Here is a 26,538-nt window from a genome sequence, read left to right as displayed (position 1 = left end):
AAGAGAATGGAGATGAAACTATGTGGATGGACAAAAATGAGTAGAAAATGATCAATGCACATTTTAATGGAGAATTCAATTTTTATTCAAAGACAAAAATATCTGAATATTACTTATTCAGGGTTGACTTTTAAGGCTGAACAATGCTATGCGTAGCATATCAATAATAATAATAATAGTATTTGTTTAGCACTTACTATGTGCCAACCTTTTTTCTAAATGCTGGGGTAGATACAAGGTTAACAGGTTTTCCCAAGTGGGGCTCACAGTCTTAATTCCCATTTTACAGATGAGGGAACTAAGGCACTGAAAAGTTAAGTGAGTTGCCTAAAGTCACACAGTTGACCAGTGGCAGAGTCAGAATTAGAAGCCACGACCTCTGACTCCCGATCCCGCGCTGGTTCCACTAAGTCATGCTGCTTCTCTAAGCACCCTGTCCCCACTTGGAGAGGTTTAGGGAATAAGGGAATATTCTAGCAAAGTCCTTAATCAAACCTTCTCTGAGGATCACCCACGTGCTCGAATTAACGGCAAGTTTCTCAACAGGTTCCCTAGTCCAGTCTCTCCGAACATGATAGAGATTAGGAGATGTTTTTTTCATCAAAACGTCTCACTGCTTCTGCATTTCTTTTCCAGATGTCACTCCACCTAGAGGGAACCTGTCTTTCTTTATTGGTCCTTTCCTGCGTAAATCCACCCAATTTGTTCTAAGACAGAAATATGCTCTCACAGCTGAGAAACCCCAGAGGGAAAACGACCTGGAAATTAAATCTCCAAAAGTGCAGAGTGAATGAAATAGGTGCAGCGGGGGGTGGGGGGGCAACTAGTAGTCGCATGAGGCTTCTGGATTTGGGGCATTCCAGAGCACCCGGAGATTTTTTTATTTTTTTCTTCCTCGGCCATATGGCTCTTGTGCTGTTAATGTGAATATTATTATGCTGACAACTTGTTCTCTGCTGAATTATGAAGCTGCTAATTTATGGAGGGAAGATGCAATTCTTGTGTCAATGTCTTTTAGTTGCTAACTGCAGCAAATTAGAGCATTTACCCCATATTACACAGTAGACAGACATTTGCTTGGCTGGGATTCAAGTTGTATTAAAACGAAGGAGATTTGTATGCCCTTGTTTGTCTCCAGTATATATTTTCTGAAGCTGAAGTCACCTGTCATCCAAAAGAATCTTATTTCACTTCCACATTTCCTCCAATCTTGTTCTTCTTAACTACCTCACTGACTTCTTATCTTCACTCTCTGGATTCTGATCCCTCCCCATTCTACATATCTTGGTCCAGCCAAACTCACCCCCTCCATTACAAAGCCCTCCGCCACCATCTCTTTCCAGTGCGGCCTAGTGGCAAGAGCACAGGCCTGGAATCAGAGGACCTGGGTTCTAATCCCAGCTCTGCCAGCTCTCTTCTGTGTGATCTTGGGCAAGTCACTTCATTTCTCTGTGCCTTAGTTCCTTCATCTGAAGAATGGGTGTTCAATACCTGTTCTCCCTCCTTCTTAGACCACTGTGGTGTTTTTGTTAAGTGCTTACTATGTGCTGAGCACTGTTCTAAGCACTGGAGTAGATACAGGGTAATCAGATTGGCCCACGTGGGGCTCACATTTTTTAATCCCCATTTTTTACAGATGAGGTAACTGAGGCACAGAGAAGTTAAGTGACTTGCCCAAGGTCACAGAGCGGACAAGCGGCGGAGTCGGGATTAGAACCCATGACCTCTGACTCCCAAACCCGGGCTCTTTCCATTAAGCCATGCTGCTTCTCACTGTCCTACGAGGGAGCCCTAGGAGGGACCTGATGATCTTATATCTACCCCAGCACCTAGTAACATGCTTGACACATAGTAAGCAATCAATGAGTATTATTTTTATTATTAGTCCCCTTCGACTCATCACGAGAGGTGACTGGAAGGCCCTGGCCTTCTCAAAATATGAACCGGAGCTTCACTGAAAGATATTCCAAGCCTTGGGACACTCCCATTGTTGAGAACAGTTAGAGATGCATGTGCTTGCTTTCTGTTTTCCTCCCACCCCTGCTTTTTGGTTTTAAGGAATTCTGTTTCATTACCAAAATGATGGCCACTTTAGGGTTTAGCCTAAAGAGAGAAGCAGTGTGGCCAAGTGGAAAAAGCAAGGGTCTGGGATTCAGGGAAGCTGGGTTCTAATCCTGACTCCGCCTCTTATCTGCTGTGTGACCTTGGACGTGTCAGTTAAATTCTCTGTGCCTCAGTTCTCTCTCCTGCAAGATGGGGATTTGATACTTGTTCTCCCTCCTATGTACATTGAGCTCCATGTGGGAACTGATTGTTTTATATTTACCCCAGCGCTTGGTACAGTGCTTGGCGGCAGAATGAACACTTAAATATCACAATTATTAACCTAACTTAAATGAACTGCTTTCAAGACTGAAAGAACTTTACCCATCTACAGGGTATGAGGCAAGGGGCAAGCATCCCTGTCTCCCGCCTGCCTTCTCCCATTTTCTCCTCCCTCTCCCTTCCCCAGCTTCTCTGCATGGTGAAAGCCAGGAAAATTAGGACTGGTTAAGCATGAGCTTAGAGAGGGGAAACGTTGGAAATCTTATGGTGCTGTTGGTTTCTCTAAATCTGAGTTTAGCTGTTGAGACTCAATCAACCAACCAATCAATCAATCATATTTATTGAGCACTTACTGTGTGCAGAGCACTGAATTAAGTGCTTGGGAGGGTACAATGGAACAGAGTTGGCAGAGGTGGAGACAGACATTGCCGACTTGTTCATTCCAAGCGCTTAGTACAGTGCTCTGCACATAGTAAGCGCTCAATAAATACTATTGAATGAATGAAAGACATTAATATAAATAAATTACAGATAGGTACATAAGGGCTATGGGGCTGAGAGAGGGGTGAATAAAGGGTGCAAATCCTAGTACAAAACTCCCCGGGTTTGCAAAATTTGGGGCTAGGAGTAGGTGTTTATTTTTTTCTTAATGGCATTTGTTAAGCTCTTAGTATGTGCCAGGCACTGTACTAAGTGCTGGGGTAGATATGAGATAATCAGATTGGAACACAGTCCATGTCCCACATGGGGCTCACAGTGTTAATCCCCATTTTACAGTTGAGGTAACTGAGACACAGAGAAATTAAGTGATTTGCACAAGGTCGCACAGCAGACAAGTACTCCTTCCTAAGTTCTCTTAGGTTCTCTTTATCCAAAGGCCAGCCTTATCCTCTTTGACCTCTCACCTGCCTTTGACACTGTTGACCACCCCCTTCTCCTGGAAACATTATAATAATAATAATTGTAATTATGGTATCTATAAAGCAGTTAATATGTACCAAGCACTCTTCCAAGCACTGGGGTAGATACAAGTTAATCGGGTTGGACACAGTCTCTGTCCCACATGGAGCTCACATTCTAAATCCCCATTTTAACCCAGATCTCCAGATGAGGTAACTGAGGCCCAGAGAAGTTAAGTGACTTGCTCAAGGTCCCACAGCAGACATGGCGAAGCCGGGATTAGAATCCAGGTCTTTCTGACTCCCAGGCCCATGCTCTATCCATTAAGCCATGCCATTATCCAACCTTGGCTTCATTGATACTGTCCTCTCCTGCTTCTGCTTCGATCTCTGGCTGCTCATTCTCAGTCTTTTTTGTGGGATCGTCCTCTGACTCCCACCTCCTTACTGTGGGGGGGTCCCTCAAGGTTCAGTTCCGGGTCCCCTTCTATTCTCCATCTACATCCAATCCCTTGGAGAACTCATCGCTCAATTACCATCTCTGTGTGTACAATTCCCAAATCTACACCTCCGGCCCTGACCTCTCTCCTCTGCAATCTCACATTGCCTCCTGCCTTCAGGACATCTTTATTTGGACTTCAAATTTAACATGTTTGAAACAGAATTCCTTATCTTTCCACCCAAATTCTGTTCTCCCTTCAACTTTCCCATCACTGTAGAGAGCACCCCATCCTTCCTGCCTCACAAGCCTGTAACCCTGGCACTATCCTCAATTTATCTCCCTCATTCAACTCACATATTCAATCTGTCACTAAATCCTGTCAGTTCAACCTTCACAACATTCACTAAATCCTGTCAGTTCAACCTTCACAACACTGCTAAAACGCTAGAGAAGCAGCATGGCTCAGTGGAAAGAGCATGGGCTTTGGAGTCAGAGGTCATGAGTTTGAATCCCAGCTCTGCCACTTGTCAGCTGTGTGACTGTGGGCAAGTCACTTAACTTCTCTGTGCCTCAGTTACCTCAGCTGTAAAATGGGGATTAAGACTGTGAGCCCCACGTGGGACAACCTGATTCCCCTGTGTCTAGCCCAGCGCTTAGAACAGTGCTCTGTACATAGTAAGCGCTTAACAAATACCAATATTATTATTAAATTCCCCTTTCCTCTCCTTCCAAACTGCTAACACATTAGTCCAAGCACTTATCCTATCCCTCCTTGATTACTGTATCAGCCCCCTGTCTCACCCCACTCTGCTCCAAACTTCACTCTGCTGTCCGGATCATTTTTCTACAGAAATGTTCAGGACATAGTTTCCCACTTCTCAAAAAACTCCAGTGGATAGTCATCCTCCTCATGAAGCAAAAACTCCTCACCATTGCCACTGATGGCACTCAAGAATACTGGATACCCCCTTGACCGGCTCCTCTTCCCCCACCACAGTATCCAGTCTAGCTGAAAATTCTCTATCCAATTTAAAAATAATTATTATTATTATAGTAGTATTGGTTAGTCCCTTACGATGTGCCAGACACTGTACTAAGCACTGGGGGAGATACCAGATAATTAATCTCTGTCCCAACTGGGTTCGCGGGCTAAGTAGGAGGGAGAACAGGTATTGAATTCCCATTTTACAGATGAGGAAACATGCAAAGAGAAGTTAAGCAACCCGCCCAAGGTCATACAGTAGGTAACTGGGGGGATCGGGATTAGAACCTACATCCTCTGCTTCCAATAATAATAATAATAATAATAATGATACTTGTGGTATTATGTGCCAGGCACTGTACTTAGCACTGGGGGGAACACAAGCAAATCGGATTGGACACAGTCCCTGTCCCACATGGGACTCACAGCCTTAACCCCCATTTTACAGATGAGGTAACTGAGGCACAGAGAAGTCAAGTGAATTGCCCAAGGTCACTCAGCAGACAAGTGGCAGAGCCAGGATTAGGACCTTCTGACTCCCAGGCCCGCACTCTATCCACTAGGCCATGCTGCTTCTCCGATGAGGCTCTTTCCACTAGACCTCACTGCATCTCAGGAATAATAATGTTGGTATTTCTTAAGCGCTTACTATGTGCCGAGCACTGTTCTAAGCGCTGGGGTAGACATAGGGGAATCAGGTTGTCCCACGTGGGGCTCACAGTCTTAATCCCCATTTTACAGATGAGGGAACTGAGGCACAGAGAAGTTAAGTGACTTGCCCACAGTCACACAGCCGACAAGTGGCAGAGCTGGGATTCGAACTCATGAGTCCTGACTCCAAAGCCCATGCTCTTTCCACTGAGCCACGCTGCTTCTCTGGCACCCTAGCCACCCTAGTCACACTGTCACACTAGTCACACTGGGGCTAGTATAAACCATTTCGAGGCCGGATCCCGCACCCCTTGCTCCTGTCACTCATATCCCCATCGCTTTTGCCTTCCAGCATAGGTCTGGGGATCCAGCCTTCTGATGGCACAGGAAGAAGCTGAAAATTCCTTACAGCAGCTGCAGACTGTATGCTCTAAAGGAATCTTAAAGCTTGCAACATGTCACTTAGTTTCTCTCTTTAGGGTACTTTTCCCAAATCAGATCCCAAGAATTGAATCTGGCCATTTCAAGCCTCAAAAAAAAATAAATCAATTTTCTTTGCAAAACCCCAGCCAAAGTAAAGTAAATAGCTTATTACCCCTTGTTCTTGGCAAATCTGCGTTAGTCTTTCCAGCTGCTCATCTTGGATGACCTTTGCTTTCTCATACTGTTGAATGACCATCTCCATCTCCACTTTCACTGGCAGAACATAAGCTGGAAAAAGAGGAACACAACTGCCTGAAGAAACTCAAGAGTGACAGTGCTTCTCTGGAGTGGGATGGAAGTTACACTCAGCGGCCTGCCTTGGAATCTCACTGGCTTTTTTAAGCTCTTCTATTTCACCCATGGTCCTCAATAAACCCAACAACAAGACAGCTGCCGGTCCTACAAGCCTTCTGTTACTGTAGGGATTGTTCCCCAAAATGCTTCAGAGGAGTGGGTAGGAAGTTTAGTAACAACATAAAATGACAAGCAAGGGAACACAATAGGAGAAGCAGGGGTAGTGGAATTTGCTAAGCATCAACTGGGGACAATGCACTGTTCTAAACAAAGTAATAGCTAAGGTATCTCTTGGTGGATGAAGAAAAGCCAGAGACATTCTAAGCAGTTTCTGATTTCCCCAAATGTCTCCCTATACTGGATTACTTTGAAAGCGGGGGACTCAACTCTACACAGGATTTTGGGATGGTCTAATGGATTCTCTCCCATCCTCAGGGAGCCAGTAATCACTTCTTTTACATGAAAAGTGTCCTTCTGAACAACAGTGATGCTTATCCTCAATTCTGTCCCAGTTTTCCCCTCTGCCATCTTGGTCTTCATCTGCTGTAGCACACCCCAACTGGGATTACTATCTCTCTGTCCTTAGGAATCACCTTCCTGCCAGGCATTTTCTTGCCAGTTCTCTGCTGAAAGCAACAGACACCCATGAGGAAGCACCCATTCATGTGCATTTTAAGTGAGCATCGAGTTCATATTGAGCACTTCTGCAAGGTCGAGGAATTGCCTAAGGTCAGGAATAAAGGAAGGAACTGAGAAGAGTTCAAGATAGAGGTCATCGCCATCCATTAGCACTTAAGTACACATAGTACTTATGGGTACATAGGCACTGTAGAATATATGATGATGATGTTGGTATTTTTTAAGTGCTTACTATGTGCCAAGCACTGTTCTATACGCTTGGGTAGATACAGGGTGATCAGGTTGCCCCACGTGAGGCTCACAGTCTTAATCCCCATTTTACAGATGAGGTAACCGAGGCACCGAGAAGTGAAGTGACTTGTCCAAAGTCACACAGCTGATAGGTGGCAGAGTTGGGATTAGAACCCATGACCTCTGACTCCTAAACCCGGGCTCTTTACAATGAGACATGCGGCTTCTCTAATGTATATACAGAAGACATGGTCTCTGTCCTCAAGGAGACGACACTTTAATGTTTTGGGTAAAAGGCAAAGGGATTGGTGTAGGAGATAACACAGATGAAGCAATCCAACTGGAACACAAGGAGTGGAGAAGGATATTTGTTATAATTCTTTCTCTACTCCCTGCAAACACAAAGGAGCGACAACCCTAATGATTAACCGTAAGCCGTACAGATTTACTATATGCCACTTGCCGTAAATCAACCATTTTCCCCATATTTTCATGGCTTGCCACTTACCATCGATGATTCTCTTCACTCTCCAAATCCGCAGAGTTATAATGAGGCTGATGGCATCCCAAGGACTGCTGGGCCCATTGGCTACAGTGGATGCTACCATCGGGGCCAAGGACAGGATAATCACGGCCCCATCAAAAACCTAAACGGAAAAGGATTTCAGGAGCTCAGGTTACTAAAATGCCTTGAGAGGAATCAAAACCACTCAAAGAAGACCGTGTAAAAGGGTCTGAGGCCCAGGCAGGGGAAAGGGGCAAACGATAGTATTTTTTTCAAATAAAGCACTGGAGATAATCTACAGGAGACATGGAAAAGTCAAATAAAAGATTCTTCGATTTATCGGAAAGCAAAGACGGTTTTTCTGTGGTCCCAGAATTTTCCTCAGTTTCCAAGACTCATTCACCTCTGAAGCACGGTGACCAAGTCACGAGATTATTTGGGAGAGCAGTGCATTTGTGGGAGGAGAGATCGGCCTGAGAATTGGAGTCTCCAATGTTTAATCCTATTCCAGTTAAATCCATGATGATGCACCTTTGATCAACAATTTATAGATGATCTATGGCTTTACTGGATTGGACTGTGTTTTTCTCAAATGTATTCCATGTCTGCTTCTGGCATCCTAAACTTTCCAAAGAGGAATGTAAAGAACCAATAAGCTCATGGCTGGCCCTGATTTCGGCCAAGGTAGGCAAAACTCAAGAGCTTTCAAGCCTTTGCCCTCTGTTAACATATTGTGATATTGGTGAGCTATCAGTCCCATTGAAAAGTCATACACTGTAAATCAGAAAACCCATTCCATTTGCCACTTTTACCATTTCTTACCCCCATTAGAGCGCCAAAGAAATCTGCAGATTCATTCATTCATTCAATCATATTTATTGAGTGCTTACTGTGTGCAGAGCACTGTACTAAGCACTTGGAAAGTACAATTTGGCAATAGAGACAATTCCTACCCAACAATGGGATCACAGTCTAGAAGGGGGGAGAAAGACAACAAGATGATTTCCTTCCAAAGCAAAAGAATATGGAGGTGTTATATTGGCCTTACCTCAATTTTGTTTTCAATATAGTCCCATATTCCGAGGACCACAATTCTTAAAATAGTCTGAGGAGAGAAATTTAGAAAAGAGACAACAGCTTCAATTTATTTTAGGGATATTATATATTCAAAGTTTCTCATCAGCGAACAGCATATTCCATACCTCTTTGAGTGATTATTATTTTATTGTAATTATTACTAATATTATTATTAATAATAATAAATTGTGATTTTTGTTAAGGGCTTACAATATGCCCAGCGCTTTACTAAGTGCTGTGGTAAATATGAGATAATCAGGTCCCACATAAGGCTCCAGGCTTAATCCCCATTTTACAGATGAGGTAACTGTGGCACAGAGATGTGAAGTGACTTGCCCAAGGTCACACAGCAGACAAGTGGCAGAGCTGGGACTAGAACCTAGGTCCTTCTGTCTCCCAGGCCCAAGTTCTACCCACTAGACCATGCTGCTTTTCTCAGAATTGAGGGATTGATGCTAGACCCTAATTTATGCTCATGATATTAAATGTGATTATAGAAGAAATTCCAAGAGAGTATTTTTTTATTAAAAATGGTGGTGACTCAGTCTATGAATTTGCTTTGAAGAGTCTCCCAGATGGTTGTTTACCCTTTGCTAATAATTACCCTTTCAGGAGTTAGCCTCTCCTGAATATGCTGTTTGTTTTAAAATGTCTCCTCTTCTCTATTAATTGAAGTATGGCTTGGATTTACAGTATCAGATTAGGATTGTTCCTACTCCAACACCTTCATCTTTGTTTCCTGCTATGAAAATGAAAGTACAACTTTAAACAAAACCCTTATTTACCTCCCCTTCAGATTTGTTATAGAGCAAGAAAACTTAGTTGAGTTTAATTAGTTCTAAGAAATAGGGATCAGAAAAACATCCAACAACCCAACATAAAATTCTCCACAAAATGCTTAATCTGTTTTTTTTCTCAGTTTCTAATTGCTATTTATAAAATAAATGGCAATTAACAAATATTACAGTACTGTGCTTGGTGCCTAGTGCTTTTTATTTTCAAAGAGTCCTACAAGCAATAATGATCTTTTTGTGGTATTTGTTAAGCATTTACTATGTGACAGGCACTGTTCTAAACTCTCAGGTAGATACAAGATAATCCGGTGGGACACAGTCCATGTTCCACATGGGGGTCCTAGTCTCCATCCCCATTTTACAGATGACATAACTGAGGCACAGAGAAGTCAAGTGACTTGCCCAAGATCACATAGCAGACAAGTGTTGGAGTAGAACCCAGGTCCTTCTAACTCCCAGGCTCGGGCTCTATCCACTTTACCACGCTGCTTTCCTATTCAAAATTCAAAGTAACAAACAGATATGGGGACCCACGAAGGAGGAAGTCAGGATTAGGGATCGATCTATCATTTGAAAATTGTTCACGTTGTACAAGGCAAAGTGCAAAATAGAGCACTGAAAATGCTTTTTCTGCTCCTCTAGAGGCTACTGATCTCAGAAGGGCCCTTACAGCATTCCAGGTGAAATCATTTAGGTAAAGCCAATATGGCTGACCTTGCAATAAGAGAAAATAAGGAGCCAGATGCATCAGGTGCACATCATTGGGCCTAGAACCTCACCTGGAAAGCATCAAGTCATTCCCAGAAACTCGTTTTCAGTGCTGCAGTTAGAAGAGCTCTAAGAGTATAGAAGGATATTTGCTAAAGCCAGAGGAGCAGCCAGGCTTGTGTATGTGTTCCCAGCTAGAGGAGATATGAAATGTTTGGGGAAATATCACCTGGTCAAGGATGAAAGTGGGGTGGTTTTTTTTCATACCTTGTCTCCTGTGAACGGCCGGGAAAGGAAGAATTCACAAGGAGAGTCACCGTTTGGATAACCCACCCCATTTAAATAATTTGCTCTCTGGGTATGCAGATTGTCTGATGTGCTATTTCTGTCCTAATGTCATCAAGCTCCATAAACCTAAATATCACTTGAATAATTGAAAACACAAATGAAACAACCAGGAAGATGATGCCATGTGACTGGAAGAACTTCTTCTTTCAACTCTCTGCAGAGCAGCTAATCAAGTTTTTGAACAATCTCTGGTGTTCTGTTTTGGCCGAGCAGGACAAATCTCACGGCCCCTAATTGATAAGCAAGTGGAAGCTCTTGCTCACATTTTGAAAAGCACCATTCTTTAAAGGAACATTTTCTGCTTTTGGACAGAATTGGATTTGGCACACTGCAGTAGAAGAATGCTCTTATGAAGACATCAACTAAATACTAACTAAAGGTAATGTCATGGCCATTTTGCTTGATCAAGCATTAATGATTTTAGGAAAAGCTGTAGATTTGATAAAACCTACCTTTTTTTCTCTCATGCCTATTTAACTGGTTTTAAATGTTAGTAAGGTTTTTTTTTTGGTGTGAAATCTACCTTTTAATATGAAGGGTGGCTGGTTGGCGTCCCTGAATATTTTTGCTCTCTTACTAGGTTGAATTAAATCAAGAGTGACTGGAAATTGAGTTTCTGATGTTCTGTTGTGGTCCCACATATACATTCACACATGCTAAATTTCACTTAGTTCTGGACAGATGGATCTCTGTATTCTCAAAATCTGTATTTCATCCAACAATCAGTCCCTGGCAGTTACTTCAGGGAGACCAAGGACTCCATAGGTTTTTAGCCTTAGCTTTAGTGTCTCTCCAGGACAAGTTTGAGATTGTGGCAGAGTGGGGAAAATTACCATTGTTGTTATCCAGTCTAGAACCTGTTAGAGGCAGAGGGAAGTCTTGTTTCATTTGTCAGTGAGGACACTTAGGGCACTGCAGATTTTCTGCCCTTTTTATTTTTTTTAAGAAATAAGATCTGGGATGAATAAATCCAATGAATAGCACAGAGATAATCCTCCAAAGACTCTTCCTGTCTGAGCTTCTGTTTTCTGGTAAGCCTGGGAGAAAAGGGAAATATGGCTAAATATGCCTTGAACGGTACACGTATCCTATGATACTCCAGCAGCACCTGGAATTCTCATTTATTCCATCATTCCTAAAGTGATTTCATGCTAACTTCACCCTCTTGCACGCCCACCTGGCTCGGGTTAGAGAGCAAACATGTGCTGGCTTATGCCTTAGAGGACAGACATGACTTTATCCAATATCTTCATTCAGTTTTATGAGATCAATTTATGCAGTACTGAATTATCCTAGCATGACAAGAATGAAAGAAAACTGGAAACAAATACTATTTTTGAAAAGTTTTTTACCAATAGCCTGTTTAATGTATTGGCTTTGCAACAATAGAACAGTTTTGGGGATTACAAAATCCACACAATGCTTTGGCTAATTTATATATATATTTTTTTTGGTTAAGTAATGCAGTCCTTGGAAATCAGTCTCTTGCTGTATCTGAAAATCAGAAGGAGAGTACTGATTAGTGCATTACATTAGCCCTCTGCCTAGATCTAACTTAAAAATCATAGTGGGTTGAAAAAAGGACCAGGCTAGGTTAAAAAAAAGGGAAAAAAATGACAGATGTGCCATAATAGTGTGATACTGCAATGAGCCATTTACATTTTGGGAGACAACTACTCCTAAAATATTTTTATTAAAATTTAGGTGCCTGAGGGTATTTAAGGGGCCTAGTGCTTCTGCTGTACTTTCCCAAGTGCTTAGTACAGAGCTGTGAGTCCAGTGGGTGCTTGATAGGCACACCCTGAGTGGTGAATGAATGTAATCCAGAATACCAGAGAAGCTACAAGCTGTGTGACTTTGGACAAGTCATTTCACTTCTCTGGGCCTCAGTTATCTCCACTGTAAAATGGGAACTGAGGCTGTGAACCCCAGGTGGGACAGGGACTGCGTCCAACCCGATTTACTTGTATCCACCCCAGCACTTAGTACAGTGCCTGCATATAATATAGTAAGTGCTTAAAAAATTTCATCATTATTATTATTACCACTTAAAGTAGTATATTCTCCTTTTGTGTTAATTGGTGAATTGAAAGAAGAAAGTCACCTCAGAAAGGTAAACCATTCTCTCACCATTTAAGCTCGTTGTGGGCATGGCATATGTCTGTTTCTTGTTGTCATCTCCGAAGCGCTTAGTACAGTGTTCCACACACAGTAAGCATTCCAATATGGGTCAGGTATGAAATCTGCAGCTTTTAATTTATTTTTTTTTAAACTTGGGTCCTGAAACAGCAGGGCAGAGGGTGGAAGCTGATTGGATGACTGTACCGCTTTTAGAGTAGGCCTCTGTATATTGACTGTACTCCACCAACCCACTCTGTTCTAATTTGCCTTCAGCCAATAAGAGAAGGATGAATAAAACGTCTGTGCTCCCTAAGTGCCTTCAGTTTAAACAAGATCCCTTCTTTTAAACCTCACCCATGACAGTTACGACCACTGCCTAGACCCTGGACATTTGGGGGGGGGAGGTGCGGGGGGAATGGTCTTTCAACACTTATAAAAGGAATCTGGGAGAAACAGAAAACAAGTGTGAGCATGATTATACAATATGATTTTTCCTTAGGCAGGTATCCTGATAAAATTGAATTTGGCCTTGACTTCTCATTCTGTTGTCCTCAGTACTTAGGAACTTATGTTGTCCTTTAATGTAACTGCTTGATGCCATCAGCTACATTTGTTCATGAGATTTTTGCAGGATTCTTACGCAACTTTAGCAAGAAAACTAGCTGAGCTCCTGTTTTAGTTTCAAGTTCTTGTCTTCTGGGTGTGTTTTCATCCTTTTTTATGGAATTTAAGTGCTTACTATGTAGCAGGTACTGTGTAGACTCAAGCTAATCAAATTGGACATGGTCCATGGCCCACATGGAGCTCACAGTCTGAATCCCCATTTTACAGATGGGGGAACTAAGGCACAAAGAAGTTAAGTGACTGATTTGCCCAAGATCAGAGAAGTGGCAGAGTTGGGATTTGAACTCAGGTCTTTTGACTCCTAGGCCATGCTGCTTCTCTGAAATGTCTTGATAAATTCAAAGCCCTTTCAGTGTGTGATCTGGGAGCTGTGCATTTTCTCTATCTCACAGAGCCCAGGGGAACTGATACTCACTGACCTCACATAGGCTCTGTTCCGGGCTTCCACGTCTCTTCTTTCATCTTCATTCTTGTTGCTGCTCTCCCTATTGTAGCAGTGAAATCCCTATTTGTGTGGGGAAAACATCCCCATAAAACCCTCTTAATTCAAGGACCGTGTTGGATTTACCATTTTCGTCTTAATAATTGGGGTTTAAGTGTGTTAAGCATTGTTCTAAGCACTGGGGTAGACCCAAGATAGGTCAGACACAATCCCAGTTCCATATAGAGCTCACAGTCGAAGTTGGAGGGAAGAGTGTTTTAATCTCCATTTTAAGGATGAGGGAACTGTAACTTTGAGGGAACCATGCAGTGGCAAATTTAATTTCTTTTAATTCTTTAAGTTCCAATAAGTCCTCTCACTTTTAAAAAATAATATTTAAGCACTTATTTACATGCCAGGCACTGTACTAACTGCTGGGGTAGATACAAGCTAATCAGGTATCCCACATGGGGCTTACAATGTTAATCCCCATTTTACATATAAGGTAACTGAGGCACAGAGAAGTTAAGTGACTTGACCAAGGTCACAGAGCAGACAAGGGGTGGATCCAGGACTAGAACCTAGGTCCTCTGACTCCCAGGCCGAAACTTTAACCACTAGGCCACACTGACTTTGGAGGTGTCTGATGCCCTTGGAGTTAGTATGAGGGTTCCAATGATTTGAAATGGCTGTCGAAATACCTCTCCCCTGATTTTTCCAGTCCTAGTTAGCACCCATAAGTAAGGGGCTCTTTATCTCTGATCCTCCTCTTCCCTGTTGCCCTCCCCCAACACTGCCCCCCTTCACCCAAATGATGATTTGAGGCCAGAGGAATCGTGGGACATAATGACTTTTTCTCACTGGGCTCATGCCATGGCCTTTGACAACCAATCTTGATGCTGAGATCTCAAACTATAGCAGAAGTCCAGGATAGTATCAGGGGAAAGAAAGGGACATTCTGGCTCATTAGGGGATTTTTATAAGAAACACACATGGGCTACACTCACCAGAGCCATGATGCTTCCCACTGTAGCCTCTTCCTTAAGGTCAATCAGGGGAACAGGGGACAGGGATGTGGCACCCAGATCCTGACTTTCCAGTTGTGACCCTGCTCCGTGCCACCTTCTTCCCTCTGTTACACACTCTTTTTGGCTTTGATGTTGTCGGGGGGTGTCCACTGCAAGGTCAAATATGGACCCCAAATCCACTAGTGACTGGAAGTCTCCCCACCCCATTGCAGTCCCTCCAACCTGTGGGAAAAAAAGTCCCCCTGGGCATGATGGGATGAAATCAGAAGACCGGGCTCCTCATGCACAATGGGTGTGTTAGCATCAGGTGGAACGTCTCCGACAGCGACCGGAAGGGAATGCAAAATTAGCACGGTGCAATAAATTCAGCAAAATCAACGTAACCCAAGCAGAGGGATAGAAATAAATTGCTGCAACAACTGATTCAACATTTTTGTTGGCAGTTGCAAATATATGGCACATTTTCCAGGGCTTGAATCTGTGAGACAGCTGGCTCTGGTCCATGCCCCCAGAGAGCGTCACAGCCATCCAGTGAGGCGGGGATTTGGATGGGAAATGAGACATCCGGGGGACACTCCTGTTTGGATAAGGTATCTACGAAGCTTCCAAATCCAAGTATTCAGCCAGCTGGATAATACCTACTCACCTGTCCATTCTTCCCCCGCCTCTCTCCATTGTAGATTTATTTTCACCGCTAAACTGCACTCCTTTAGCTATCCAGCTCTGTCCCTACCATCTTCCCCGACCCTAGGTTGGGTATCACCCAGCCAACCCACTGGCCTGGTGGATCTCCGGCGCATGGTGGCCGGGAAACTGCGTTCTAGGAACATCTTTTATACCCCCAACTCCACTCGTTCCAGCTGCCAAATCCTCCTCAGGCTTGCGATCTCCGAACCGCCCCCTCCACGTCTAATTCTCCCACCAAAGTCCACAGGGAGGGAAGAATGAGCTCAGGAGGGTCCTGTGATCACAGTTGCTCATTTGACTCAAGAGCAGGCAGTAAGAACATGGTGTCCCTGAAGACTCTGATTACTCTCCCACGCTGGCAGATTTGGTTGAGGAATCTCTGCTTGGTCTGACTAATGCGTACTTATGGGGCCAGTGTCACAAGCATGTTCCAATGTAGGCATTTGAGTTTCTTCCCTGAACTATGGTTAGAATTTTTTTTAATAGTTTCCTGTCTGGAGCACCGGAGGCCAGGGGCTAGAAAGAACAAATTAAAAAGTTCATCTGGCTGCTGGCATAGTTTTTGCGCTTGTTTTCTCCACGGGTGTAGTGCTGCCCTTTTTCAACTCGTCAGGCTTCTCCTTCAACCCTCACACCTTTATATGAGACTTGTAATCTTGACTTTCTCACAGGAGGAAAGCTTCTTTCTGGATATTTCTGTCTGGTGCCTAGTAGAGATCTCTGAATGTGATTCAGGGAGACAGGACTTTCAGATGCTGGTCTTCTGCATTTCTTTTGACTTTGAAGTCCCTGAGTTCCTCAAGGGATAGGGGCTATGTCTAATTCCCACATGTGCATTATGTTCCAGTGCTTAACACAGTGCTCCACACGGAGGAAGTGCTTACTAAATTCTACTACTAGTCATGGGTCTCCTATTTTGCTATTTTGATAGGGAGGGAATTTTAGGAAAGGCCATAGGACAGCAGGCTGACAAAAATGAATGCATGAATCCCGGCTCTGCCACTTGGCAGCTGTGTGACTGTGGGCAAGTCACTTCACTTCTCTGGGCCTCAGTTCCCTCATCTGTAAAATGGGGATGAAGACTGTGCGCCTCACCTGGGACAACCTGATTACCCGGTATCTACCCCAGCGCTTAGAACAGTGCTCTGCACATAGTAAGCACTTAACAAATACCAACATTATTATTATTACCATTTAAACTCTTTAGCTGCCTGGAGGTACTGGGGAGATTGTCCGTCAAATAGAGAGCCCTAAGAGAAACAGGTCAGTTCAACAGGCACTTCTGACAATTGGAATACTTCACGCATAATGATGCCTTATCATGCTCCTGCAGCTCAAACGAGGCAGTTCTGTCTCTCAGAATCAATATATGGTAACTATATGGAATTTTGTATTTTGTATGTTTTCATTCCCAGTTCTGAATTTATTCAGATCAGGCCTTGAAACTCAACTCCCTAGGAGTTCATTATTCCCTTCTTACTCCACGTCATGTCATTACCGGTGTTATCTTTTATGAATCAAAAAGAAGTGGAAATCTATCACAGAAAAATGAACTGCCAGAGTAAATGGTAAAAAGAGGTAATTGGGTTCCCACGTGAAATCTTAGTATTAACATAATTTGGGAGTGCTGAGCCTGGGCTGACAACTGTAATTGTGTGTCTGCGGTCCTATCACGGCAGCACTAACACTTCTAAAGTCACTTTGGGCGGCGTATTTTTTTAGTCACTTCCAATTCATTTTTACCACCGAGCCTACAACAAGCATCAAGGAAAACTCTGGCTTCCCCTTGACGAATGGCGATGTGGGGGTTTTCACTGAAGGGGATAATTACAGGGCTGAAGCCTCTGTGTTCTACCTACCTCTGTAAAGAACACAGACAAAATGATGAGGCTAATCCAGTGAACGACGCTGGCGAACTGGGACGCACTTGAAACTGCAATGAACACAACACAAAAAAAGACCAGTTTTAATGCCAAGGAATGAAGGATTTTGGAAGAGAACGGACAATAACATCTAGGGTCTTGGCAAACCCAGAGTGCCGGCTAAGGTTTTGTCCAGCAGAGATGCAACTCTGGTGAAGCCTAAAACTCTGGGCCAGTAAAGATCATTGTAAATCGGCACATAGCACCCTGGGTCTCTGCTTCCCAAATGTATAATTGAGAGGGGTATTTGAGTGCTCACTATGCGCAGAGCACTGTACGAAGTGCTTGGGAGAGTACAGCACAACAGAGTTGGCAGAGAAGTTCCCTGTCCACAACAGGCTTTCAGTCTCCTACTCTTCTACTCATATAAAGAAATCATTTTCTTTCTCTTCAGAAAAGCTTTGGGTGCCCTCCCACCCCACCCCAAAAATCAGGTCTTTGGACAGGACTGGGGTGCTTTGAGGGACATTAGGGATGCAAAGTTTACCTGGGAGAAACACCTCCTCACTGGAAACACTCTCTGCTTCTGGTACACCAGTAAGACTGCTCTTCACTGTTCTCCTTGAGAAACTGGTCTGAACTGAAGCTGCTGTGAACTATGTTCAGACACTTTCAGATCGGAAGTTGGTGGGGTATGTCTCCAGGTTTGGAGATGTAAAGACAATAGGTGTGTAGCATAGAGGTGTGACTGGGGATAGGGTAGCAGAAAATGCCAAAGGAATTAGAGTTGAGTGAAAATAGAGTAAGGGGATCTAGGAATCTGTGTGGCCTCCTGGAGAGGGCAAGGACCAGGGAGTCAGAGGACCTGGGTTCTAATCCCGGCTCTATCACTCGCCTGCTGTGTAACTTAGGCGGGTCACTTAATTTCTCCGTGCTTCGGTTTCCCCACCTGCAAAATGGGGATTCGATACTTGTTCTCTCTCCTACTTAGACTGTGAGATCCATGGGGGACAGGGACTGTGTCCGACCTAATTAACATGTACCTATCCCAGTGCTTAGAACAGTGTTTGACATGTAGTAAGTGCTTCACAACATAATTCTTTTTTTAATATTATTAAGTCCCAGGCATAGCGTAGGGGGCCTGCGTGGGAGAATCTGGTCTGGGGAGGGAGTGGAGCTGGTCGGTGCCTTTGGGATTCAATGACCACGATCAGTTAGGTTTCACCCTGAGAGCTGCCCCAGATTCCACCCCATTACAGAATGCATCAGGGTCGAGGAGCAGCTGAGACCATGTGACGCTGAACACACCAGGGAAAGATTCCTCAAACATAAAATCTCTCCCCATTATTTCACAAATGAATTCCTGTGCCTTTTTATGGTTTATTTTAGAAGAGCAATAAATCTCTGATTGTGCATTTTATGGAATTTAAGATGCCTTTTATGAGCTGCTATTGGATCTCCCACAAAAATCAATCTCCTGGATACTTATTTTTAAACAAAATTCCAGTGTCTGCTGGGCTTTCACTTATAACCAGTGGCTTGGTTACAACCTGAGCTAGGAGGCAAGGGACCGTAGAGGAATCCCCAGAACGCAAGGAAAGAGTTGGCTTGGATTAAATCGCATAAAATCAGACCATACGGATGAGTAGAAAAAGTACGGAACGTAGACGACCGCCTGAAGAAGGTGTGCTTATCACAGCTGGGGAAATGCTTTAATGAGAGTAAGGGAGCCCAAGGAGGATAAGAGCAACAGGGGCTGCTCAGATCATACAGCCCAGGGAAACGGCCCAATTAATTAACCAATCAATTGAATTTATTTTAATGACATTTAAGAGCTTACTATGTGTCAGGCACTGTACTAAATGCTGGGGTAGATACAGGTTAATCAGGTTAAATAAAGTCCAAGTCCCACATGGGGCTCACAATCTTATTCCCGTATTACAGGAGAGGCAACTGAGGCACAGAGAAGTGAAGTGACTTGCTCCAGGCCCAGGCTCTTTCCATTTGGCCACACTCCTTCATCAGCACTTATTGAGTGCTTACTGGGTGCAGAGAACTGGACCTTGGGAGAGTACAGTGTGACAGAGTTGGTAGACATGTTCCCTGGCCACAAGGAATTTACAGTCTAGAGTATTTTCTCAGAGAGCCTGTTCCTCCAGAAAGGGGTGCTGTGAGTTTTTGGTCAGCTTTAGAAAACCCAGGGCACCCTGCTGTACTAGTAAAGGGATCTCTTCACAAGTTTGATCAGTAAATCAGTCTTATTATTGAGTGGTTACTGTGCATGTTACTAAGTGCTTGGGAGAGTACAGTAAAACGGAACTGGTAGACACATTCCCTGCCTCACACAACAGAACCATAGAAGGAAGGGAAGGCAAAGGACTGTAGGAGCTTTGATTTTGACTCCAGCAATAGGCTGTAATAATGTCTCTTCCCCATCTCCCTGCTCCCAGTCTCTGTATCTTTCCTAAAAGAACTGTGGTCAAGAATTTTATCCCCATAGAAAACATTCTGATTCCCATTCTGAGCTCCTAAGCCCTAAATGATGAAGGAGACAATCAGTTAATCCCTTAATTATCTCCTACTTTTTCCTCCTCCACAGTGCCCTCAAAAATCAACCGGAGTTCTGAATGATGAAAAGGAGTCATGGACTGTGGAGGACATTAAGGCTTCCTGGGTTCTTTGGGTACCAACAAGTGGAGCTTTTGATTAGGAGAGGTGTTAGGGGAAGGAGAAGAATGAGGGGTCAGGAGAAGAATGAGGGGTCACGTTAACTCTTCTGGTGGCACTATTGTTCCAAATCACAAGCAGCTCTCCAGAAATCTCCTTCCTACTTAGACTGTGAGCCCCAGCTGGGACAGGGACTGAGTCTGACCTGATTATCATGTACCTACCCCAGTGCTTAGAACAGTGCTTGACACATAGTAAACACTTAATGCTATTATTATAATCGAATACCCATTTTAAAAAAATGGTAATTACGGGCTTACTCTATGCAGACACTGTACTAAACACACTGTACTAAACCCTGGGGTAGATAGAAGATGATCAGATTTGACAAGGTCCCTGTCTCTTTCCCACAAGGAACTCCCAGTGTAAATTGGAGGGAGGAGGATTTAATCCCCATTTTACAGATGAGGTAACTGAGACACAGAAAAGTGAAGTGACTAGGTCACACACCAGACAAGTGTCAGAACTGGGATTAGAATCCAGGTCCCCTGACTTCCAGACCGGTACTCTTTCCACTAGGCCATGCTGCCGTACTACAGTGACAGCCAATGCAATTGAGAGGAGAGAAGCTGGTGAATTCCCAGTTGGGGAAACGAAGAGGAAGGAGGGGAATTTGGAGGCAGAACTTTCAAAATCGCCGGGAACTATAAATCCCTTTGTACTCTGCACCAGCAATGGTCAGGGGATTCTCTTGTATCTAGTCAGGTGTTCCCTGCCAACCATTTTTCCACGTAGGCAGAGATGCCACTAGAATTCTCTGCAGCTGGGAAACGTTGAGCAATTGGACATCCTCTTTGGGAAGAATAGATGAACCCAGTAACAGTCCCTATGATTACTAACTCAATTAAACCAATGTTTCCTTTGAGATGACAACTGTTCTTAGCCAAAAGCCCCAATAAAATGTACACCAACAACCAATCCAAGGATTACCTCAGTGTCCCTTAATGAGGTACATTCTAATAACCAAGACAATGAGGTTCGCGTTTACAATCTGTGTGTCTGAGTGTTTCCTTGTGAGCTAGGTGATAGGAGAGCCTTTTTTCAGACACATCTGCCCCAAATTCAGAGATTCACCATCAGCGGTGTCATCTGTATGCACAAAGGGTAATGATCTACAGTCTGAGTGACCACTTGGACAGTGGAAATGTTCCTTGTGGCCCAAAGAGTTTTGTTTCATGTTAACTGTTTCCCCACCTGTTTTGAAAAATCAGCAGTACGCTAATTCTGAGAGGCACTGAAGTCTATTGGCCAGAGCACAGGTATGGGAGTCAGAAGGACCTGGGTTCTAATCCAGGCTCTGCCACTTGTCTGCTGTGGGACCTTGGGCAAATCACTTATCTTTCTGCCTCACTTATCTGTAAAATGGGGATTGACTAGAAGGCTTATGTGGGACAGTGACTGGGTCCAATCTAATTATCTCTACCCCAGTGCTCAGTAAAGTGTCTGGCACATAGTAAGCACTTAAAAGATACTATTAAAAAACAAGCACAAGAAAAATAATAATAATAATGTTGGTATTTGTTAAGAGCTTACTATGTGCAGAGCACTGTTCTAAGCGCTGAGGTAGATACAGGGTCATCAGGTTGTCCCACATAGGGCTCACAGTCTTCATCCCCATTTTCCAGATGAGGGAACTGAGGCACAGAGAAGTGAAGTGACTCGTCCACAGTCACACAGCTGACAAGGGCAGGGCCGGGATAAGAGGGGGAATGGCAGAGAAGGTCTTTTCAGGCTGAACCTACAGGTTTCATGTCAGGGGCTATGTAAGAAGTGGTTAGGCAGTGATTGCTGAAGCAGGCTGGTTGGGAGAGGAGGGCTGTTAAGCAAGGGAAAAGGTACCAGGTATGACTAATCATGTTGGGCAAAATTATAAAGTTCTAGGAAATGCAAAAAGCAACAATAAATCTACTGAGAACACTTGCTTTTGACCGAAATGGAATTACTTCTACAGACACACAAACACATAAACACTGAAAGCGAGAAAATGAGAGATACAGATAGAACACATGTCTATATTCTGCTACTCACACTGAAGAAGCTTTATATCTATTAGTAGTTCCAGAGTCAGGAGAATCACCACCAATATTACACAGGCTACGAGGAAACTGTTGAGACTCGCGCTGAGCAAAAATACCTGCCACACAGCCGCTCGCCTCCCACAGCATGGCTTTAGCCAGTTCGATCTAAAGAAATAAAACAGGGAGGAGAGGAACTCAGGGAGAAAAAGAGCAGCAAAAGAGAGGTTTTCTCCAGTTTCTGATCTCCATCGGAGAGAACACTGAGAACAGGGCAGCTCCCATCTATTTTTTCCTTGATTAGATTAAAGTGCAGCTGTTTCTTGGGTACAGTCAGGGTTACACCTGAACCTTTGGTCTTGATCTTTGGGAGCTTCCTCTATGGGGCTAAAAGCCCTCTTGGAGCCACCGTAGATCAATAAATCAATAGTATTTATGGAACGCCTAAGGGGAGTAGAGAGAGCGCTGAAATTTAGGGTTTTTGAAAAGCAGCATGGTTTTAGTAGATAAAGTACAGACCTGGGAGTCAGAAGGACCTGGGTTCTAATCCTGGCTCTGCCACATGTCTGCTGTGTGACCTTGGGCAAGTCACTTCACTCCTCTGGGCCTCAGTTACCTCGTCTGCCAAATGGAGATTGAGTGGGAGACCCATGTAGGACAAGGACTATGTCCAATCCAGTTTGCTTGTATCCACCTCAGGGCTTAGTACAGTGCTTGGCACATTGAAAGTGCTTAACAAGTACCATAATAATAATTATTATTATTATTAGACGTAGGATGGTCTAGTGGAAAGAGCATGGGCTTGGAAGTCAGAAGACCTGGGTTCTAATCCTGACTCTGCCACTTGTCTGCTTTGTAACTTTGGGGAAGTCACTTTACATCTTTGTGCCTCAGTTTCTCCTGCAAAATGGGGATTTAATACTTGTTCTCCATCCTACTTTAGACTGTGAGTCCTGTGTGGGACGTAATTATCTTGTATCTACCCCAGTGCTTAATACAGTGTTTGGCACATAGTAAGCATTAATACCATTATTATTATGATAGAATACAGCAGAATTAACGGCAGCCTTGGCACACAGCTCCCCAACTCAAAACCTTCTACTTCCTCTGTGTCCCTCTGCATCAAGAAAAAACTCCTCACAATTGGCTTCAGAACTTTCCATCCCATCTTAATGCTGGTATTTGTTAAGCACTGAACTAAGCACTGGGTAGGGACAAACTAATCATGTTGGACACAGTTCTTGTCCCACATGGGGCTCAGGGTCTACGTGGGAGGGAGAATAGGTACCGACTCCCCATTTTTCAGATGAGGAAACTGAGGCACAGAGAAGGTAAGTGAGTTGCCCAAGGTCACACAGGTGTCCTCCCAAGATACCTGACCTTGTTCTCAACTCTCCTGCCTCCATCCCCATGCTCTCACCGTTCCCCTAGCTTGCAACTCCTTCCCCAAATTTGACAGACCAGTCTCCCCATATTCAAAGTCCTCCTGATAGCCCACCTTCTTCAACACGCCTCCCCGATCAATTCCAAGCATCTCAAACCATATAAATCTATCGGCTTTCTCCAGTACTTATATACTTAGAGCCATTCTCAGCACTTTTCTATATGCACTTTCTGAACTGTGTATGCAATTATTGAGATTACTCTATAAACACTTTTGTCTTCCTTGCAATTTAACCTCCTTACTGGTATGGAATACATCACTTTCTTGGTTTGAACTTCCCAAGGCCTTAGTACAGTGTATAGCACCCACTGGGTATTTAATAAATGCTCCTACTACTACTATTAGTAAAAGACTTGATCCCTGGCCTCCAGAAGTTGGCAGTTTAGCAGGGAATATAGACACTAAAATAAATTAGAGACAGAAGGAAAAGGGGATATGGATGAGTGAATGCTTAAGTAATATGGTATCATTGAGACTGAGTAATTATTATGTACAGAGTACTGAACAAACTCCTTGGGAGAGTACAACACAATAGAACTGGTAGATAAAACCTGCCCACAAGGATCTTACAGTCTAGAGAGGGAGAAAAAACATGAAAATTAGATGGAGAAATTGCAGGGTACAAGGATAAGTACATACCAGCTGGGGGTGGGGTGAATATCAAGGGCTTAAAGGGTACAGCTCCAAGTTCATAAGTAACACAGAAGGGAGGGTGGATGGGGAAAAGAGGGCTTAATTGGGGAAGATCTCTTGGAGGAGATGTGATTTTATTAAAGCTTTAAAGGTGGGGAGAGTGGTCTGTCAGAAACGAAGCAGGAGGGAATTCCGGACAAGGGATCTATGGTGAGTTCTAATTCTGGCTCGCCACTTTTCTGCTTTGTGACCTTTGGCAAGTCATTTCATTTCTCTGTGCCTCAATTACCTCATATGTAAAATGGGAATTGAGACTGTGAGCCCCATATGGGAGAGGGATTGTGTCCAACTCTACTTGCTTGCATCCAATCCAGTGCTTAGTACAGTGCCTGGTACATAAGCGCTTAACAAATACCATCATTATTAGACAGATGAGATCAAGGTACAGTGAGTAGGTTAGCATTTGAGGAGCAAAGTGTGTGGCTTGGATTGTAGTAGGAGATTAGTGAGGTAAGGAAGGAGAGAGCTGAGTGACTTATGGGATGGGTTTTTTTTTGATTTGGAGATAGACAGACAGCTTTTGGAAGTTTTTTGAGGAGTGGGGAGACCTAACAGTTTTTTTTAATAAAGATTATATGGGTAGCTGAATGAAGTATGGACTGGAAAGGGGAGAGACAGGAAGCAGGGAGGTCAGGGAGGAGGCTAATGCAGTAGTTGAGGCAGGATATAATAAGTGCTCGGATGAGCATGGTAGCTTGGAGAAGACGGGGTGGGCTCTGGACTTGTGAAGGCTACAGACTGAATATGTGGGTTGAATGAAAGACGAGAGTTGAAGTTAATGCCAGCACTATGGGCCGGTGAGAAAGAGGATGGTGGTGTTACCTACAATGATGGGAAATTCTGGAGGAGGAAAAGGTTTGGATGGGAAGATGAGTTCAGTTTTGGACATATTAAGTTTGACATGTTGGTCACACACCCAAGTAGAAAAGTCCTGAAGACAGGAGAAAATGCAGGAAAGGAGAGGTCAGGACTGGAGAGGAGATCTGAGAATCATATGCATAGGGATGGTAGTTAAAGCCATGGTATTGAATGAGTTCTCTGAGGGAGTGGGTGTAGATGGAGAATAGAAGAGGACACCAAACTAATCCTTGAGGGACCCCCCCACAGTTGGGGGGGTGTGTGAGGCAGAGAAAGAGCCAACAAAAGAGACTGAGAAGGAGTGGCCAGAGAGATGAGGAGAAGCGGGAGAGGACAGTATCAGTGAAGGCAAGGTTATTTAATGTTTCCAGAAGAAGGGGATAGACCACAGGATCGAACGCACCTGAGCGGTCGAGGAGGGTTAAGATGGAGTAGAATCCTTTAGCTTTGGCAAGAAGCTGGTCATTGGTGACCATGGAGAAAAGTCTCGGTGGAGTGATGAGGCAAAAACTGGATTTTAGAGGATCATGAAGTTTTTTGTTGCCACAGGAAGAAGTGGGCAGATTTTGCAGGTTTTTAAAGTGTTCCAAGTGGCTTTTAAGAAGAAGAAGAAGATGTGAGTTGTCTGATGTAGAAGGAACTGAAGGTGGTAAAGACTTGAGCCAGAGAGAATAGTAAGAAGATTATAATAATTCAGCTAGGAAGTGACAAGGGTAGTATTTTCTCCTGTTCTACACCTAGAACTTTGAAGTTTTTTGTTTTGCTTTTCTAATCTGGAAGAACCTTATCCATCTCTCAGGTTACCAGACCTTGGACTGCCTTTATACTATTGTCTGGTGGAAGAGAGCAAAAAGTAGAGCTGACCATGAATGGATGTTCACTGATAGAGACTTAGGGAAGGATTGAGTGTCGTGAACATATCCTAGGTATCTCTTTGAATCCAAAAGTCTATTCCTGAGATATTCCTTCTGCTTTCTACCAGCTGTGTGGTTTGGGTTGGAAGAATCAACAATGAATTTTTTGCCTGCAGGAGCAAGAAGGAAGATGTCTCGGGCTGCTAAGGGAAAGGTGTGGAAAGCATTGGGTTGTACAAAGAAGTGGGGCATAAAGTCCTGTGACTGTAATGAGAGGATCAGTAAGAAGAATCCTGGCTAAGGGAGGAGGAGGGGTAAGGTCCCTAAACTTCAGCACTGACCAAAAGCCTCTTCTCTGTTGTGGTCATAATTTTCCTCTGGTGGTTTTGCTGCCTGTGAGGTTTGGGAACTGCTGATCTAAAGGGAGCTGTAAATTGCCTGCTGATTTTAATACACTGAAAAATCTTAAACTTTTTCAGTGCCTTTGGCTATCATTATGTTGCCCTTATCACTCCTGATTCACCTGTGCTGTGTCACTTCTTTCTCTGGGTAACATTAACACATTTTTTCAAGGATCCGTGTTGTTCCTAGCACATGCGGCACTTTCTGCTCATCCAGGAAGCTTTCATTTTCCCCTATTTTAATCCTTCACACTTTAAAGGTTGAGTTCTCCAGCAGTCTCCAGGCTGTCTGTGCTTCTGAGGTGTTTTTCCCCCCTCACCCTGTTCACACTTTCCTCATTTGTACAGGCATAGCTGCCTTAAAATTCATCTTGCATTCCAGATACAAACCCCTACTTGTGGCTTTTTTACTTCACTAGGTTGGA

General features: G+C 43.7%; 1 protein-coding gene and 1 long non-coding RNA gene across 8 annotated transcripts in view; both read right to left on the bottom strand.

Annotated features, from left to right (window-relative positions):
* The window catches only part of TMEM266 (transmembrane protein 266), a 107,812-nt gene that overhangs the window by 42,377 nt on the left and 38,897 nt on the right, over window positions 1-26,538 (bottom strand). For 5 of the 7 annotated variants that reach the window (XM_029065857.1, XM_029065856.1, XM_029065859.1 and 2 more), the window contains 5 exons: window positions 21,877-22,031; window positions 17,119-17,192; window positions 8,500-8,556; window positions 7,455-7,593; window positions 5,895-6,010 (listed from right to left, as the gene is read on the bottom strand). In XM_029065857.1, coding sequence (XP_028921690.1) covers window positions 5,895-6,010; window positions 7,455-7,593; window positions 8,500-8,556; window positions 17,119-17,192; window positions 21,877-22,031 — 541 coding nt within the window. The remainder of the gene's footprint in view (window positions 1-5,894; window positions 6,011-7,454; window positions 7,594-8,499; window positions 8,557-17,118; window positions 17,193-21,876; window positions 22,032-26,538) is intronic. The other 2 variants (XM_029065861.1, XM_029065862.2) reach the window with 2 other exon arrangements.
* Window positions 11,710-13,624, bottom strand: LOC120638420. Its single transcript, XR_005660078.1, has 2 exons — window positions 13,543-13,624; window positions 11,710-11,872 (listed from the first exon to the last, which is right to left on the bottom strand). It is a non-coding gene; the product is annotated as an uncharacterized LOC120638420 (long non-coding RNA).

Source organism: Ornithorhynchus anatinus, chromosome 5 (assembly GCF_004115215.2).
Source record: "Ornithorhynchus anatinus isolate Pmale09 chromosome 5, mOrnAna1.pri.v4, whole genome shotgun sequence".
Lineage (NCBI taxonomy): Eukaryota > Metazoa > Chordata > Mammalia > Monotremata > Ornithorhynchidae > Ornithorhynchus > Ornithorhynchus anatinus.
Note: the sequence above shows the minus strand (reverse complement) of the source record. Positions and strands in the feature narration are given on the sequence as shown.